Here is a 13,179-nt window from a genome sequence, read left to right as displayed (position 1 = left end):
GATCCTACAAAATAAAACAATTAATATAAATAAAACTTCAACATACTGCCAATTGACCTTGAATTTGTACTAAGCAATCGAAGCAAATATAATAATCTGATTATGCTTATTCTATTTCGAATGGGCAATAACTACTGACAAAAATAAAAAAGTTGGCAGTATGAAAATGACGAAATCAAAGATAAAAATTCAGAATTTTACAATATATCTCATGGAACTTTGCATTATCTCTTAACGGGCCAAATGGGTCAACAGTCATCCCAAGTGTATTCCAATGTATAGAATCTTTAGAGCTCCTAAAGGTTTCGTAAATGCCCTTTCTAAAGCTCTACAGACATAGGTGAAATTAGCATCAAAACTGCATTTAAAAGACACTGTATTAGCAATGCAATTGTTAACTAAGGTAACTTAGGCATGTGGCCTAGTGGTCAAGATGGTTTTCCTCTTGTGGAGTGACCCAATTTCAATTCTTGGGGTAAGGAGTAATATAGTATAATCTTTGTTGTTCAGAAAAATGTTAACTAAGACCCTAATTCATGTATTTGTTGCTGCAATCATTAGACATTACAAATTCTACAATGTAGGAAGAGGTGGCTAAGAAGATTACCAGAATCAGCCATGTAGCTGTGATAATGGTCCTCAAAATTGTGATTGTAGTACCTAATCACAACACTTGTTCATGCTTTGAAACAATCAGTTGGGTATAACAAAATGGGAAAGCAAATTTAATTAATATACATCCATCTACGTTAAACCCGATCATAAGATCAAAACAACCACCAGTGAACAACTAACTTTTGAAAGCATCTAACTAAAATTAAAGGAAATCAATGACAGATGATCATAATTTTGATATTAAAAGTCACTACATCTTCAATCCGATTCCTAAATACTTCATTAAACCTAAGAACAAAAGAAGGAATCCAAAATTACCTAAAAGGTTGGTTGGCGGTTGCAAATAAAAACACAGTGGAATCAGTCTTCAACTCCATATGCAATTCGAAGCCCTAAATAAGAAAATGAAAAAATCAAAGACATCACACACCTTAAATTCATAAATTAACTAATTGTATATTTTAAATTACCTGATTGTTTAACCTCCAAAAGCTATTGAAATCAGAAAAGTATCATACCATATAAATCCCCGGATGAAACAGCATACAACCTCTATCATCTTTCACCAGCTTATTCACCTTGATGTGTTGTCACAAAAGATTACAAATTATCTTAATTCTTATAAGAATAAATTTGTTTATTGCCAACATACCTCTTGCTAAAGCGGATAAAAGGAGATCAAGTGCGCTGAAGCAAGCCATCATAAGCATCATACTTGTAGTTTCTTTTCTAAACACCTGCTGCAGATTGCCCAAGATTGGTCACAAACACCCGCAGGAAGCTAATTGTATAGCAAAAACATATCATAATGTCAATTTTCCATGTATTATGTTCGTCTACTACCCTATATTGTACACTAAAAAAAATGATCCAGACTCGATTTAGTTTAAGCCTTGGTGATGATGAGTCTGTTAAAAGCATACAAAATTTTGTAACGTACGATACTTTTGTCTTTAAATCCCGATCATCAGTACCATACCATGATGAGCTGCGTATATAAACTGACAACGAACAACACTGGTGCATGTCTACATCCATCATAAACATACAATTAAGTTGAATTGCATATATACACTCAATGAAATCCATCTAGAAAACCAAACCTGAAATCCGAAAACCCTGCCGTCACGGTGGAAGCGTTGAGGATGCTATTTGCCACCGTTGCTGATGGCATAATATTGAAATCAGTCCTGTCGGTGTGAATGATTTTGACGTCCGGCAAGAAAAACCTACATAATGATTAAATTACAAAATACATTTCTTTTCAACGTCAATATTCATTTGCAAACATTTTGAACACTTACAGGCCTAAGAACTATGAACACAAACCAACTTGTATATATTTTTTCTTGACGCAGATATCGACCAATTCACCAAGAAGCAATAGTAGCAACAGAATGACTCTATGAGATACGTGAAATAGCTTCAATGAAAGGGAACGAACTTTTAAACATCACTCCAAGATCAATATTTCAAAATTATTACCAAAATTCAACACCCCAAGTGAAATTATATTTCAAAATTAAATGGAAGAATACGGATTTATAGAAATCCCCCCAAATCAATGTTTAGGGTTTAAGAATTATTTAAAATCCCCAAATTATACTTAACGATTTAAACAAACAACCTCATATCAGAGATTTTTATTAACAAATAAACGTCAAACATTAGGTTATTAGGTTAACAGATCTGATGGAAAACCCTAAACGCTACAAATCGATTCAAGATCTACAATAAATCTATATATACAATCTACAATACAATGGACTGTTAAAAGAAAATTACCTCTTCAAAAGTCGTTCCAGAAACCAAAAGCATCCACAGATCGTCGATGTTTGAAAAATGAATCTCACAAATTCAGCTATAGGATTTGTGATATGAATAAAGTTGTAATGGAAATGACATCTTATATATGGAAATAGAGATTTTGTAAAAGAATCCAAAGATTGATTTGATTTGGTGTGATAAGAGTAAGAAACTGAGAAGAGAAGAAAACGATTGTAAAAGTTTTTGCCGCTAAAACAGATCTTACCTTCGATTGTCTGTTCTGTAGCATGCAATTCCGTCGTCATCAAGGGTTCACCGCGTAACCCTAGCGCCCACTGTTTCAGTCTCCAATGATAACAAATTAGTGAATCGAGATGGTCAGGTCTGAAGAAGATACATTAGATTAAACATTACAATAAATAATCATATAAGTACTCATACCTGGCCATTGAGAATGATGAATCGACGAAGAACAATTGAAGGAGAATCGGTATTTTAGGATTTAGGGTTTTAGGAAAGTGAGGATGTAATACGTGGTGTGGTATGAAAAAGAGAATATATACGATCCGAATTTGAGATATGGGTGACCCGAATCAAATCCGGATCCCGCGTCCAAAATGAATTTGTATGTGAAATTTAGAATTTTGAGATGGATTCCTTCCCAAAATCACCTTTTACTCAACCATAAGATACCACATAAGCAATATTGCTTCACCATCCAATGACACATAGCCCAAATCATCTCATTTATTAATATATATAGATAATAAAAGAAACCAACTTTAGGACACATGTCATTCATTGGAGCCATCTATTTTTAGTTTTCTCATCTCTATCTCCTACTTAATTATAGATAATTAATATTAATTAAAAGATAATTATAAAATTAAATTTAAACAATTCGTATAGGAGATAATATAATCTTTTAAAATATTTTTTAGATTTCAAAATTGTTTATCTTGACATTAACAAAAGACGTACACTAAATATAAACTAATATAATGTAAAGAGTTAAATGCCATTTTAGTCCCTGTGCTTTGGGCCATTTTGTCAGTTTAGTCCAAACGTTTTATAATATACAGGGTTTATAAAGATATAATAAGATATAACTTGTTATTGATTGACATATAAAATTACATGTGCTCAACCCACACAATACACGAGGTTCTTAAAAATGTAACTTTTTTCATTATTTAATATATAAAATTAAATTTACTCAACCTGTACAATACACAGAGTTCTTAAAGATATAACTTTTTATTATTTAATATATAAAATTACATTTATTCAACCCATGTAATAAATGAGATTATTAAATATATATTTTTTTATTATTTGGTATATAAAATTACATTTTGTTCAATCCGTGTAATAAACGAGTTTTTAAAAATATTTTTTTTATTATTTGATATATAAAATTACATTTATTCAACCCGTGTATTACACGGGGTTCTAACCTAGTCTTAAAAATAAAAAGAAAAGCGATATTTTGTAAAAAAAATATTTATTCTAAACCGTTAAGAAAACCATATTTTGTAAAAAATAAAATAATATTTATTCTAAACCGGTTCAACCGCCTCAATTAATATCAATAATTTTCTCCCCTTCGTATAATTTTTGATTTGTCCTTTTTTTAACGAACTTGAATGCAAGACCCCTTCTCAATCCAGGTATTTAAAGGTTTTGTGTTTGCCAATAGAATATTTCATTTATCGAGTACATTTCAATAACATAACTACTATTGTATTTTATAAATGTCTTTATACGTTTCTAACATTAAAACAAAAAGTAATGTAGACTAAACAAATAGTCTTTAAAAGTGGGAATGGCATATAATCAAAAGTACTCAAATCAACCAAAAGAGAATCAAGGTATATATACTTGTCCCCAATACCACTCCTAAATTTCTCCTTTAACCACTTGACTTGCATATATAATTAACGCATAAATTGTAATAATGCAACATCTATATGTGCCAAGTTCAACAAGAGTTCTTTAATCTCTCATTATGAGCAACCACCTGAACAATACCAGACAGCTTTCACGATATCCCAGCAACGCCTATGCAAGGTACATCAACGGCAGTCGGGTCAATTTCGACTTCATATCTCCACCGTCGCCCCCCTTTCCTCCTACCTTGGTCGGTATTCTTTTTTGTCTTTTTTTTTAATTTTTTTTTTAATCTATGAAACTATCCAAAGTTGTTCCTTGATCTGAAAGTGTAACGTTTGTTACATTTTGTTATAGCTCCTTCTTATTAGGTTATAGAAATTGTTTAAACATTTTGCAGAATGAAAGAGTTGATGTTGATCCATGGTTATGGTCACTCTCGGAAAGAAATTTGACTTTACCTTCGTCCATCATAAGGTTATCTCTAAAGCACTATCCCATTTTATCGCTTCAAAAACACATACCTTAAATTTAAAAGAGTTAAAAGTCATAATTTTAAGGTGAGCTTTTTCTATATTGTTCGCGTTTATCCAATTAGTCTGTTTACAAACCGCTAACTTTTAAATCAACTTCGATGCAAATGGTAGCAAATATAGTTAGTCTAGTAGATACCTACAAATAAGATTAGACCTGTGTTAATAATTAGGTATGGGGCTATATGAATTAGACACCACATAGCCGTGTGATACAATAGCTCAGATATCCTGCCATGGTGAAAACGCAACTATATAGTTGCAATAAGCTCAAATAAACTACCATGGTGAAAAAACACAACTATGTAGCCGGAATAAGCATAGTCATTGTGAGTTATGTTAGGAAAACCGTGTCATACACGACTATGTATAAGATTTGTCAAAGTCATACGTTTGATTCCTAAGACCATTTTTAAGGCATGATTATGTATCTAGATGTAAATAGCTGTGTCTTATGATATAACTAGTGATAACAGATATGTAAATTAAGGGGAATATCACATAATTGTGTGCTTTCATACATATTAGTAGTATCTTTGACTTTCATATTTTAAGTATTCCGTCTCTTCCCTTTTGTTATGTATGGGGATTCAAACTTGCAACTTAAACATGACACCTTTAGGTATTGAGCTTTGTATTTTTATTAGAAAAAAAACTTATAAAATGCAGGATTAGTATTGATTATAAAACATGTATAAATCAAACATATCATTTGTCACCTTCAACATCTTCCTCTTCGGCTGCCCCTCTCATCTCCTACGCTCCTTAATTAGTCTTTCCTTTCATTTCCATCAACCATACACATTCACGTTCTGTGTTTTGACATGATTTTGGTTTTAGATCTCATTTGTATCGTTCATGATTGCGGTTTCAGAACTCTTTTTTGTCAATTTGGTAGATGTTATGTACCATAACATCAAGTCAACACTCAACGGCTAACAAAATTGACCAATGGTGGGTTATATATCTACAATTGATTGATCTAATAGAAGTATCGTGGGTTAATTGATAAGTTTGTAAATCTCTCATGAGAGAGACGTTTTAACCCATCTTTCTAGATTTAGAAGCGTCTAAAAACTACTTAATGAGGGAAACGAAAATTTATACACTAAACTCAAGCAGTGGCGGAACTTGACTAAAAGTTCCGGAGACAGAAAGTCATGGGACCCAATTTATATATTGTATAACTATTTAGGCAAAATAATTGAGGGGGCGATCCTTTATAATTTTAAAATTTTCGGACGAAAAATCGGAAATTTTACACTTCTAACCGAAACATTCGGGGGGCGGGTGCACCCCCGGGTTTCCACTAAGCTCCGTCCCTGAACTCTAGTTACTAATTTGACGTAAGTAATAACAAGACAAATTAATATCACGTATGATTGAAAACATGCCGATACAAAATAGTCAAGAGTTAATCCTAATAGTTCAGGTAAAGTTGTGGGATGAGATAAACCGAAAGAAAAGACAAAGATGTGTAATCCGTTAAGAGAAGAAAATAATTAATGTTAGTTAGTTGTTTAGAGATAATTACAAGTTTGAATTAATAGGTTTATTAGTTGTTTTATTTATTGATAAGCGACGGAGGTGTAAAACCATGGCAAGTAGCACCAATGTCATACCATTGTCAGTGACTATCAATACTTTAAAAGCTCCTAAAAACAAAATAAAAAAATAAAACCGAACGAAAAGCAAACGTAAAATCGTTGAACCACACACACCTGTTGCAGCGTGTCAATGCAAAGAAATTAGTCTGAAACGTAAAACATAGAAAAAAATAACTAAGTCGATCTAGCGTTGTGACGAACATGTCAAACGGGAATAACTACACGCCTTGCGGCGGGCATGTCAAACGAGAAAAAATAGACAAACAAATGTTGAACCTCACTCGCACGTTGCGGCGTGTTAACTCACAAAATTTAAAACGAAAGGTAAAACGAAAAAAACATGCGAAAGATAAAAAAGTATGGAAGACCAATGTTGAAAGTAAAAATGTACTTGGGTTAAACTACAAAAAATGAAAAGCTTTAGGTTAAAATTAAAAATAATCAAAGAGGTTAAATTGTAAAAGATGAGAAGTTTTGTGTTAAAAGTGGAAAATCATTTTTTTTCAACCCTTTAAACATAGGGTACAACCCTATGAAGCACAAAAAAATTATGAATTAATAGTATGGAAATTAAAATTTCGGTTACATTTTTATACTTAGTAAATTTGTTTTGTTTTGTTTTATTTTCTTCGTATTTTACGATAATATCATTAAATCATAAAAAATATAAAAGAATACATGATTACTTAAATGTTCAAATAAGTCCACATATCCGAAATTTTATTAGATATATTAGATATATTTATATTAATTTAAAAGATATTAATAGTTTATTAGATATAAGATATATTAATAATATTATTAATTAATATTTAATAAGTTGAAGGAGAAAATGACATGTGGCATTTATTGGAGTCTTTTATTAATATTTAGATTGGTTTATGATAGCTTGTTTAGCAAGTAATTAGTTTAGAATAAATAGATCTGTTAGGGTATGTAATTCTTTGGTTGTTTTTGTTTTGGTTCAATATTATGTAATTCTTTGGTGGGTTTTTTGTTTTTTTGGTTCAATATTAATAAAGAAGAAAGAGTCGTGATCTAGACATCTTGTTGATCATTTTACGAATTTGATCCAGTTAATTCGAACAAATAGAATATTCTTTGAAAGAACTAGAAGGAAACACCTAGCATATTTAATTACTTATATCACAATAGTTGCATAGGGAATCCTAATATAAACGGCATTCTATTTAGTTTAAAAAAAAAAAAAAAAAAATACATGCTTAAGCGAAGAAATATTAACCGAACTGAAACCGAAATAACTTACAAAATTGCACCTAAATAAGTGACCCAAAACTAATAACAGATGGATCGGTTTTGACTTATTATGAAAATAAAAAAAAAGATTTAGTATCCGTTATACCTCGTTCAAAAACCGAAACGGACCAAATCCCCAAAACTGAACTGACCATACCAACTAGTTAGGGTATACGGGGCGCAATCGGGGAGGGCATCGGTGAACCATTTCCCCGATCGGGAACACCGCCGCCATCCCCGCGGGGTCCCGAATCGGGGCTGGAAATGGGTGTGAGGTTACCGACGGAGAGAGGGGAAAGGTGGTGGGGCCAGCTTTGTTTCAACCAATGAATGCTTTCCTTTTTTTTTTTTTTTTTTTTTTTTTAAAAAAACCCAATTCACCTAATAGGGGAGTGGCGCCATCAAATGGGGGTGTTAGGGGAGTTTAAGAGGGGAGTTGATGTGGCACACGAGGATTGGTTTGGCGTAAGAGAGTGCACTCACCTATTAGGTGTGCACCCCCTTCACCCTTAGAATGTTTTTATTCAATTTATGACCTAAACTCATCATTATATAGTTTAAGATTTTAAACCCAAATTTGTTAATAAGTGATCAACAAATATCATTGATCAAAAATTTTGGGTCCAACTTCATTATTTTGGGCCAATATTTGGGCCCAAAAACTTTCAAGCAACTTTAACTAAAAACCAACCCTTACATAAAACCAGAACGATTGGTTTCCTAAACCCAAAAAAGAACGAAAAGTTTGGTTTTGGGATAAGACCAACCCATTCACACTCAACTTTTTATTATTATTTATTTCTTATCTTAATTATTGATTTATTAGAAAAACTTATGTGAAATCGCAGTTTCCCACGACCTCGTATGCAACTTGTAGTGTTCCGCAACAATGTGGCAAACAACACTAACATGCGGTCAAGACCAATGGAACAATCTCGGCAACAACATTCTGAGTTAACTCCGAATGTGCAAAGGAAAGCTTTGATGAAACTTAGGAAAGAGATTTTTAATCCAACTCCAAAAAAGATTATACAAAGGTTAGGTAAGTTTTATAGACAAAAAGATGCTACAAAAGCGTACGTGGAAGACGATAACGACGATGATGACAAAAAGTGTGTTATTTGCTTAGAAGACTTTGAACCAAAAGAAGTGGTGATGGTGACACCATGTAATCATACGTTTCATGAGGATTGCATCTTACCTTGGGTCAAAAGCAATGGCAAATGTCCGGTTTGTAGGTTCTCGCTTTGTGGAAGTGACGAAGAGAGCGGAGCATCATCGACAAACAATGATAACATGGTCAATAATCGGTTACCTAATGACTTGGTTTCTTTTGTAACATCAAGGGGTGGGTCTGCCACTATTGAACCCTTATGGTTTTGATGGTGGTCTTGAGGTTCATGCGCCTAAGTGGACAAAAAGTATGAAACCCAGTTCTATAAACAAAATAGTTATTTGTAGTATGTTAGCGGTGGCATAAACTGAAAGAAAGTATGGGGAGAAAAGAAAGTTTATCTTTCCAATTTAGAAAGAAACAAAACTTTTCCATTCTCGTACATCTCTATCTCTTCCTCTCTTTCTTGCTCCTCATAAAAAAATCTCTGGAACACCATAACTCTTTTCTTTCCTTCCAAATCTCTTCTCTTCTCTTAAAAATAGAACTCTGGAACACAGTTGGTGCAAACCATACTCAATGGGTACATAGAATATCGCAATGTGGTTCATAAATCTTCTTAGACTTATTAAAATGAGGAGTGGAATGTACTTGCGAAATGGATGGATCTTTACTCGACACATGGTTACGCATGAACTTGTTTTGAGATTTGTAGATAAGCGATAAAGGTGAACAACTTTAAGCAAATGAACTAATTTTAAGCAACATAGCAAATCGAAACAACCATAGGGTGCTTAGAGATTAAAACCATTGTAGTGTGCATTGGACGAGTTGTAGTAGTGGATGAAGGAACCATCTGTTTACTTGTATACCTATCAACACCGAGCATTTTTTATTCAGACGATACTAGCCATCGAACTCAAAATGAACATTGAAACTAAAGAACTCGTTCCTTGTATCAATATGTATACATGAAAATATGGAGGTGGTAGAACACTTAAAATCCTATGTAAACGCCGCTAACACTCGGAGAATTTTGAACTAGATTTGTAGTATTTTCTTCTTTTATTTCACTAATAAAACAAGAAAAGTGTTGCCCAAAGATTTTTGTGAACCCATTATACTTTTAAATGTTTTTTTGCCTGTTAAAATGTAGCCGGTTCCTTTTATTTGATTTTTTTTTTTTTTTTTCTGATTAGCTTTTTGTATCTAGTTTTGTAAGTGTTAAAGGTTGATGTCTATTTAAATAAAATTTGGTTCAAATTATCTAATTGATGATTTTCCCCAGTTCAGACCATTTTATTTTTCATATTTCCTTTTAAATCGATTATTAATAATCTTCATATCTTTTAAAAATAATAATAATAATAATAATAATAATAATAATAATAATAATAATAATAATAATAATAATAATAAATAATAATAATAATAATAATAATAATAATAATAATAATAATAATAATAATAATAATAATAATAATATATTAATTTTACAACAGAACAGAAAACATGATTAAAACAAAATGGGAGGTGGGAGGTAAATTGGTAACCCAAATCCACCCACCGATCCATGTGCCCAAATGAAGTATGAAACACACGATCCAGTACCCATCTACCCAAATAAAATAAAGAAAATAGATAAACTCGATGAAACATTTACTTATTAACAATCGTAGGTGTAATGAAAAATTTGTTTGGAGATCCTTAATAAGTTTAACATTTGAATTCTTAACTGTAACAAAATTATTTTTCTATTTTTTTATAATCAATTTACACTAATAACCCTTTAGGGTTATGATCTTAAATCATGTGCAAAACATTAGAATACATGCGTGCCAAGGACCATACCCAGACTTAACAAAATTATACTTAGTTATAATCAGAGCATGCATGCACGCATGCCCAGACCGGCTCATACAACAGTGACAACTAAGACAAATACAATAGTACATATGGCAGGTGTTACAACCAATCAGCATGCGCCAGGCTGTTCTCAGACAACTTCCACGATGATCAATCGTGCAGGAAACAAGAAGTATAAAAGGACAGTGACGTGGAACTAATCAGGTTGCATCGTTCCCTGCTCCATGAGCACTACTCACAGCTGGTGACAGACTCGACTATAAGGACAACCGTTAGACCACGTGGCTCCAACCACCGTGCGCTAACATCTCAATCCTCTGCAAACACTAACGGTCGTGTTAGTTAGAGTAGACAAATACGATATTCCTTATCGGCGACGTTCGGCCCAAGGCCCATCAGCCCATCTCCTTCTCCACACTCTTCGGCTATAAATACCAGCCTTCAACCACAGGTTTAAGGACCGACTCTCTCATTCCCTTACTCTTAACATACACTCTTTTACTCTTCTTAAACGATACTTATTCTCACGTCGGAGGGTTGTTACAAGGAGAACCCCCTACATCTCCTCCTTGTAATAAGTCTCACGGTGCTTTGTTTCGTAGATCATACCCATATCATTATCAAGGAAAGACTAAGGATTAACCATTCTTGACGAGACCATTCCCACAAGGATAAACCTCTCGTTTTAGACTTGGTGTTTCTTCATTGGCGCCCACCGATCTTTTCTACTACTCATGATCCTTTTCTTTCCTCTCTGATCATCCACATGGCTGATCAGGGTATTGCCTTCATACTCTTATCATGCTCCGAGTGTTGACAACGCGCAAGTCCAAACCCCACATGTTGACGGGTACACCGAGGAAACTTCATAGAAGGCGGGGTCACACACGCCAACGATAGTGCTGCACGAGCCAATCAGCACACTACACCAACGGCGCTACACGTAGGTCCTTCCGCTCAGATCGCTTCGTTACTTCTAGAAGGAGAGATTCCCGCCTCTTGGTTCTTGAAGTCTCGGGTTGCACTAAATGTGGTGTACGCTTAACTATGTGCACAAGCGCAATCAGCACGCAACAAACTCCCTTCGTACAACCAACTCCACAAATCCTGGACTATACCTCCCTACCTCGCGTCCTCGTGTGGGTAGGAGGAAACCAACATCAACATGACGAGTCTTATGACAACGATAGCCCCACGTGGGACACACGAGCCAACACCGGAAAGAACGACGAATCATAGTATGAGCACTTGCACATAAGAACTCTCATCCAAGACCGCCTTGGTCCCTGTCGTATTACTCACGACGAGTGGGATACGTACACGGGGGAATCTGATCCGACATACCGAGAAGGAGACAGGTCAAATGTGTTCGATAGAATACAAGGCAACCATTGATCATACAAGCCGCTCCCCTTCCCTTCGCAGTGTACAACCCAACCACTGAACACGACTACAGTCTGTTCTACAGGCCGGCTGCAGCCGTAGAAGAATCCAAGTTTATCTCTGATATCACCTTAGCCCCGCTCGAGAAGGCGAAACTCCCGCCGAATGTTGGGAAGTTTAGTGGCTCATCCGACCCTGACGACCACATCCGCCTATTTAGTAGCGCAAGGGTGGTCGGTTGTTGGACACATCCTATGTGGTGCCATCTTTTTGTTCAAACCCTGATAGGGGCAACACGTACATGGTTTGATAGTTTGCTAACCGGTAAGAGTTATTCACGGACTTATAGACGAAATTCTTACAACATTTCATCCAGCAAAGATGCGATATCAGAGACTCCACAGATGTCATGAACAGTTGGCATAAAAGAGTGTCACACCCTCAAATTCCGCATGCGGAGTACTACCGCGAGGCGTGTGACTAACCAGAATCCAGCCACCAATCATACTGAACACTTAAGATAATAATAATATAGTTCACCAACCAAATGATCAGTGAGCACCATAGTTTAAGTCCAAAAGTTTTTATGTTCAAAGCAACCGTTTAAGTAAGTAGCAGAAGCGTAAGTAGAATAGTTCAAACAAAAGTTCATGGTTCAAGTTTAATAAAGAACCCAACACACGGGTTAAAATGTCCACTACACATCCCCAAGCTGCAAGCTCCAAAGTCACTGAGTACCTGCAAAGCATGCAGTAGGGTGTCAACATAAAGTTGGCGAGTTCACGAGTTTGTCCAGTTTTAATTTCCAAAAACTTGTTTCAGTAGTTAATTTACTCCTTTATATCATGCGATGGGGAGCTACCCCATTGTAAGCTACTAAACTACGTAATACCGAATACCTTGCGACCGCACATTACGTGATTTGCCTCGTTTGTCAATGTTCTATCATCATTAATGGTTTGCCAGAGTCTATTAGTTCATGCCCGATCCTATCCAGGCATGGTGTGAAGTTGGTGAGACCTAATAGCGCTATTAACTAATAACCCGTTCGCCAGGCCCTGGCGACTAATCGGCATAGTGAGTGGGGACTTCCGTGATAGAGTTTCCTTTAGTCCGCTTGTTGCATCTAATATAAATAGTAATTAAC

At 34.7% G+C, this 13,179-nt stretch overlaps 1 protein-coding gene across 1 annotated transcript; it reads left to right on the top strand.

Moving 5' to 3' along the window:
- Window positions 1-4,308: 4,308 nt before the first annotated feature.
- On the top strand, window positions 4,309-9,221 carry LOC110922812 (RING-H2 finger protein ATL3). The gene is made up of 3 exons (XM_022167016.2): window positions 4,309-4,522; window positions 4,673-4,749; window positions 8,518-9,221. Exons 1-3 carry the CDS (start codon window positions 4,391-4,393, stop codon window positions 9,050-9,052), a joined length of 744 nt encoding a protein of 247 aa, XP_022022708.1. The 5' UTR covers window positions 4,309-4,390; the 3' UTR covers window positions 9,053-9,221.
- The last annotated feature ends 3,958 nt before the right edge of the window (window positions 9,222-13,179 follow it).

The sequence above is a fragment of the Helianthus annuus genome, chromosome 17, assembly GCF_002127325.2.
Source record: "Helianthus annuus cultivar XRQ/B chromosome 17, HanXRQr2.0-SUNRISE, whole genome shotgun sequence".
NCBI classification, from domain to species: Eukaryota; Viridiplantae; Streptophyta; class Magnoliopsida; order Asterales; family Asteraceae; genus Helianthus; species Helianthus annuus.
The sequence above is the reverse complement of the archived record's forward strand: the minus strand, read 5'-3'. Positions and strand labels throughout refer to the sequence as shown.

What these genes read in the sequence shown, in the direction of transcription:
- LOC110922812 (XM_022167016.2), top strand. Translation starts at nt 4,391, where the DNA reads ATGAGCAACCACCTGAACAATACCAGACAGCTTTCACGATATCCCAGC. An exon ending in CCCCCTTTCCTCCTACCTTG is followed by an intron (nt 4,523 to 4,672) that starts GTCGGTATTCTT and finishes AACATTTTGCAG; the next exon opens with AATGAAAGAGTTGATGTTGA. An exon ending in TTACCTTCGTCCATCATAAG is followed by an intron (nt 4,750 to 8,517) that starts GTTATCTCTAAA and finishes GTGAAATCGCAG; the next exon opens with TTTCCCACGACCTCGTATGC.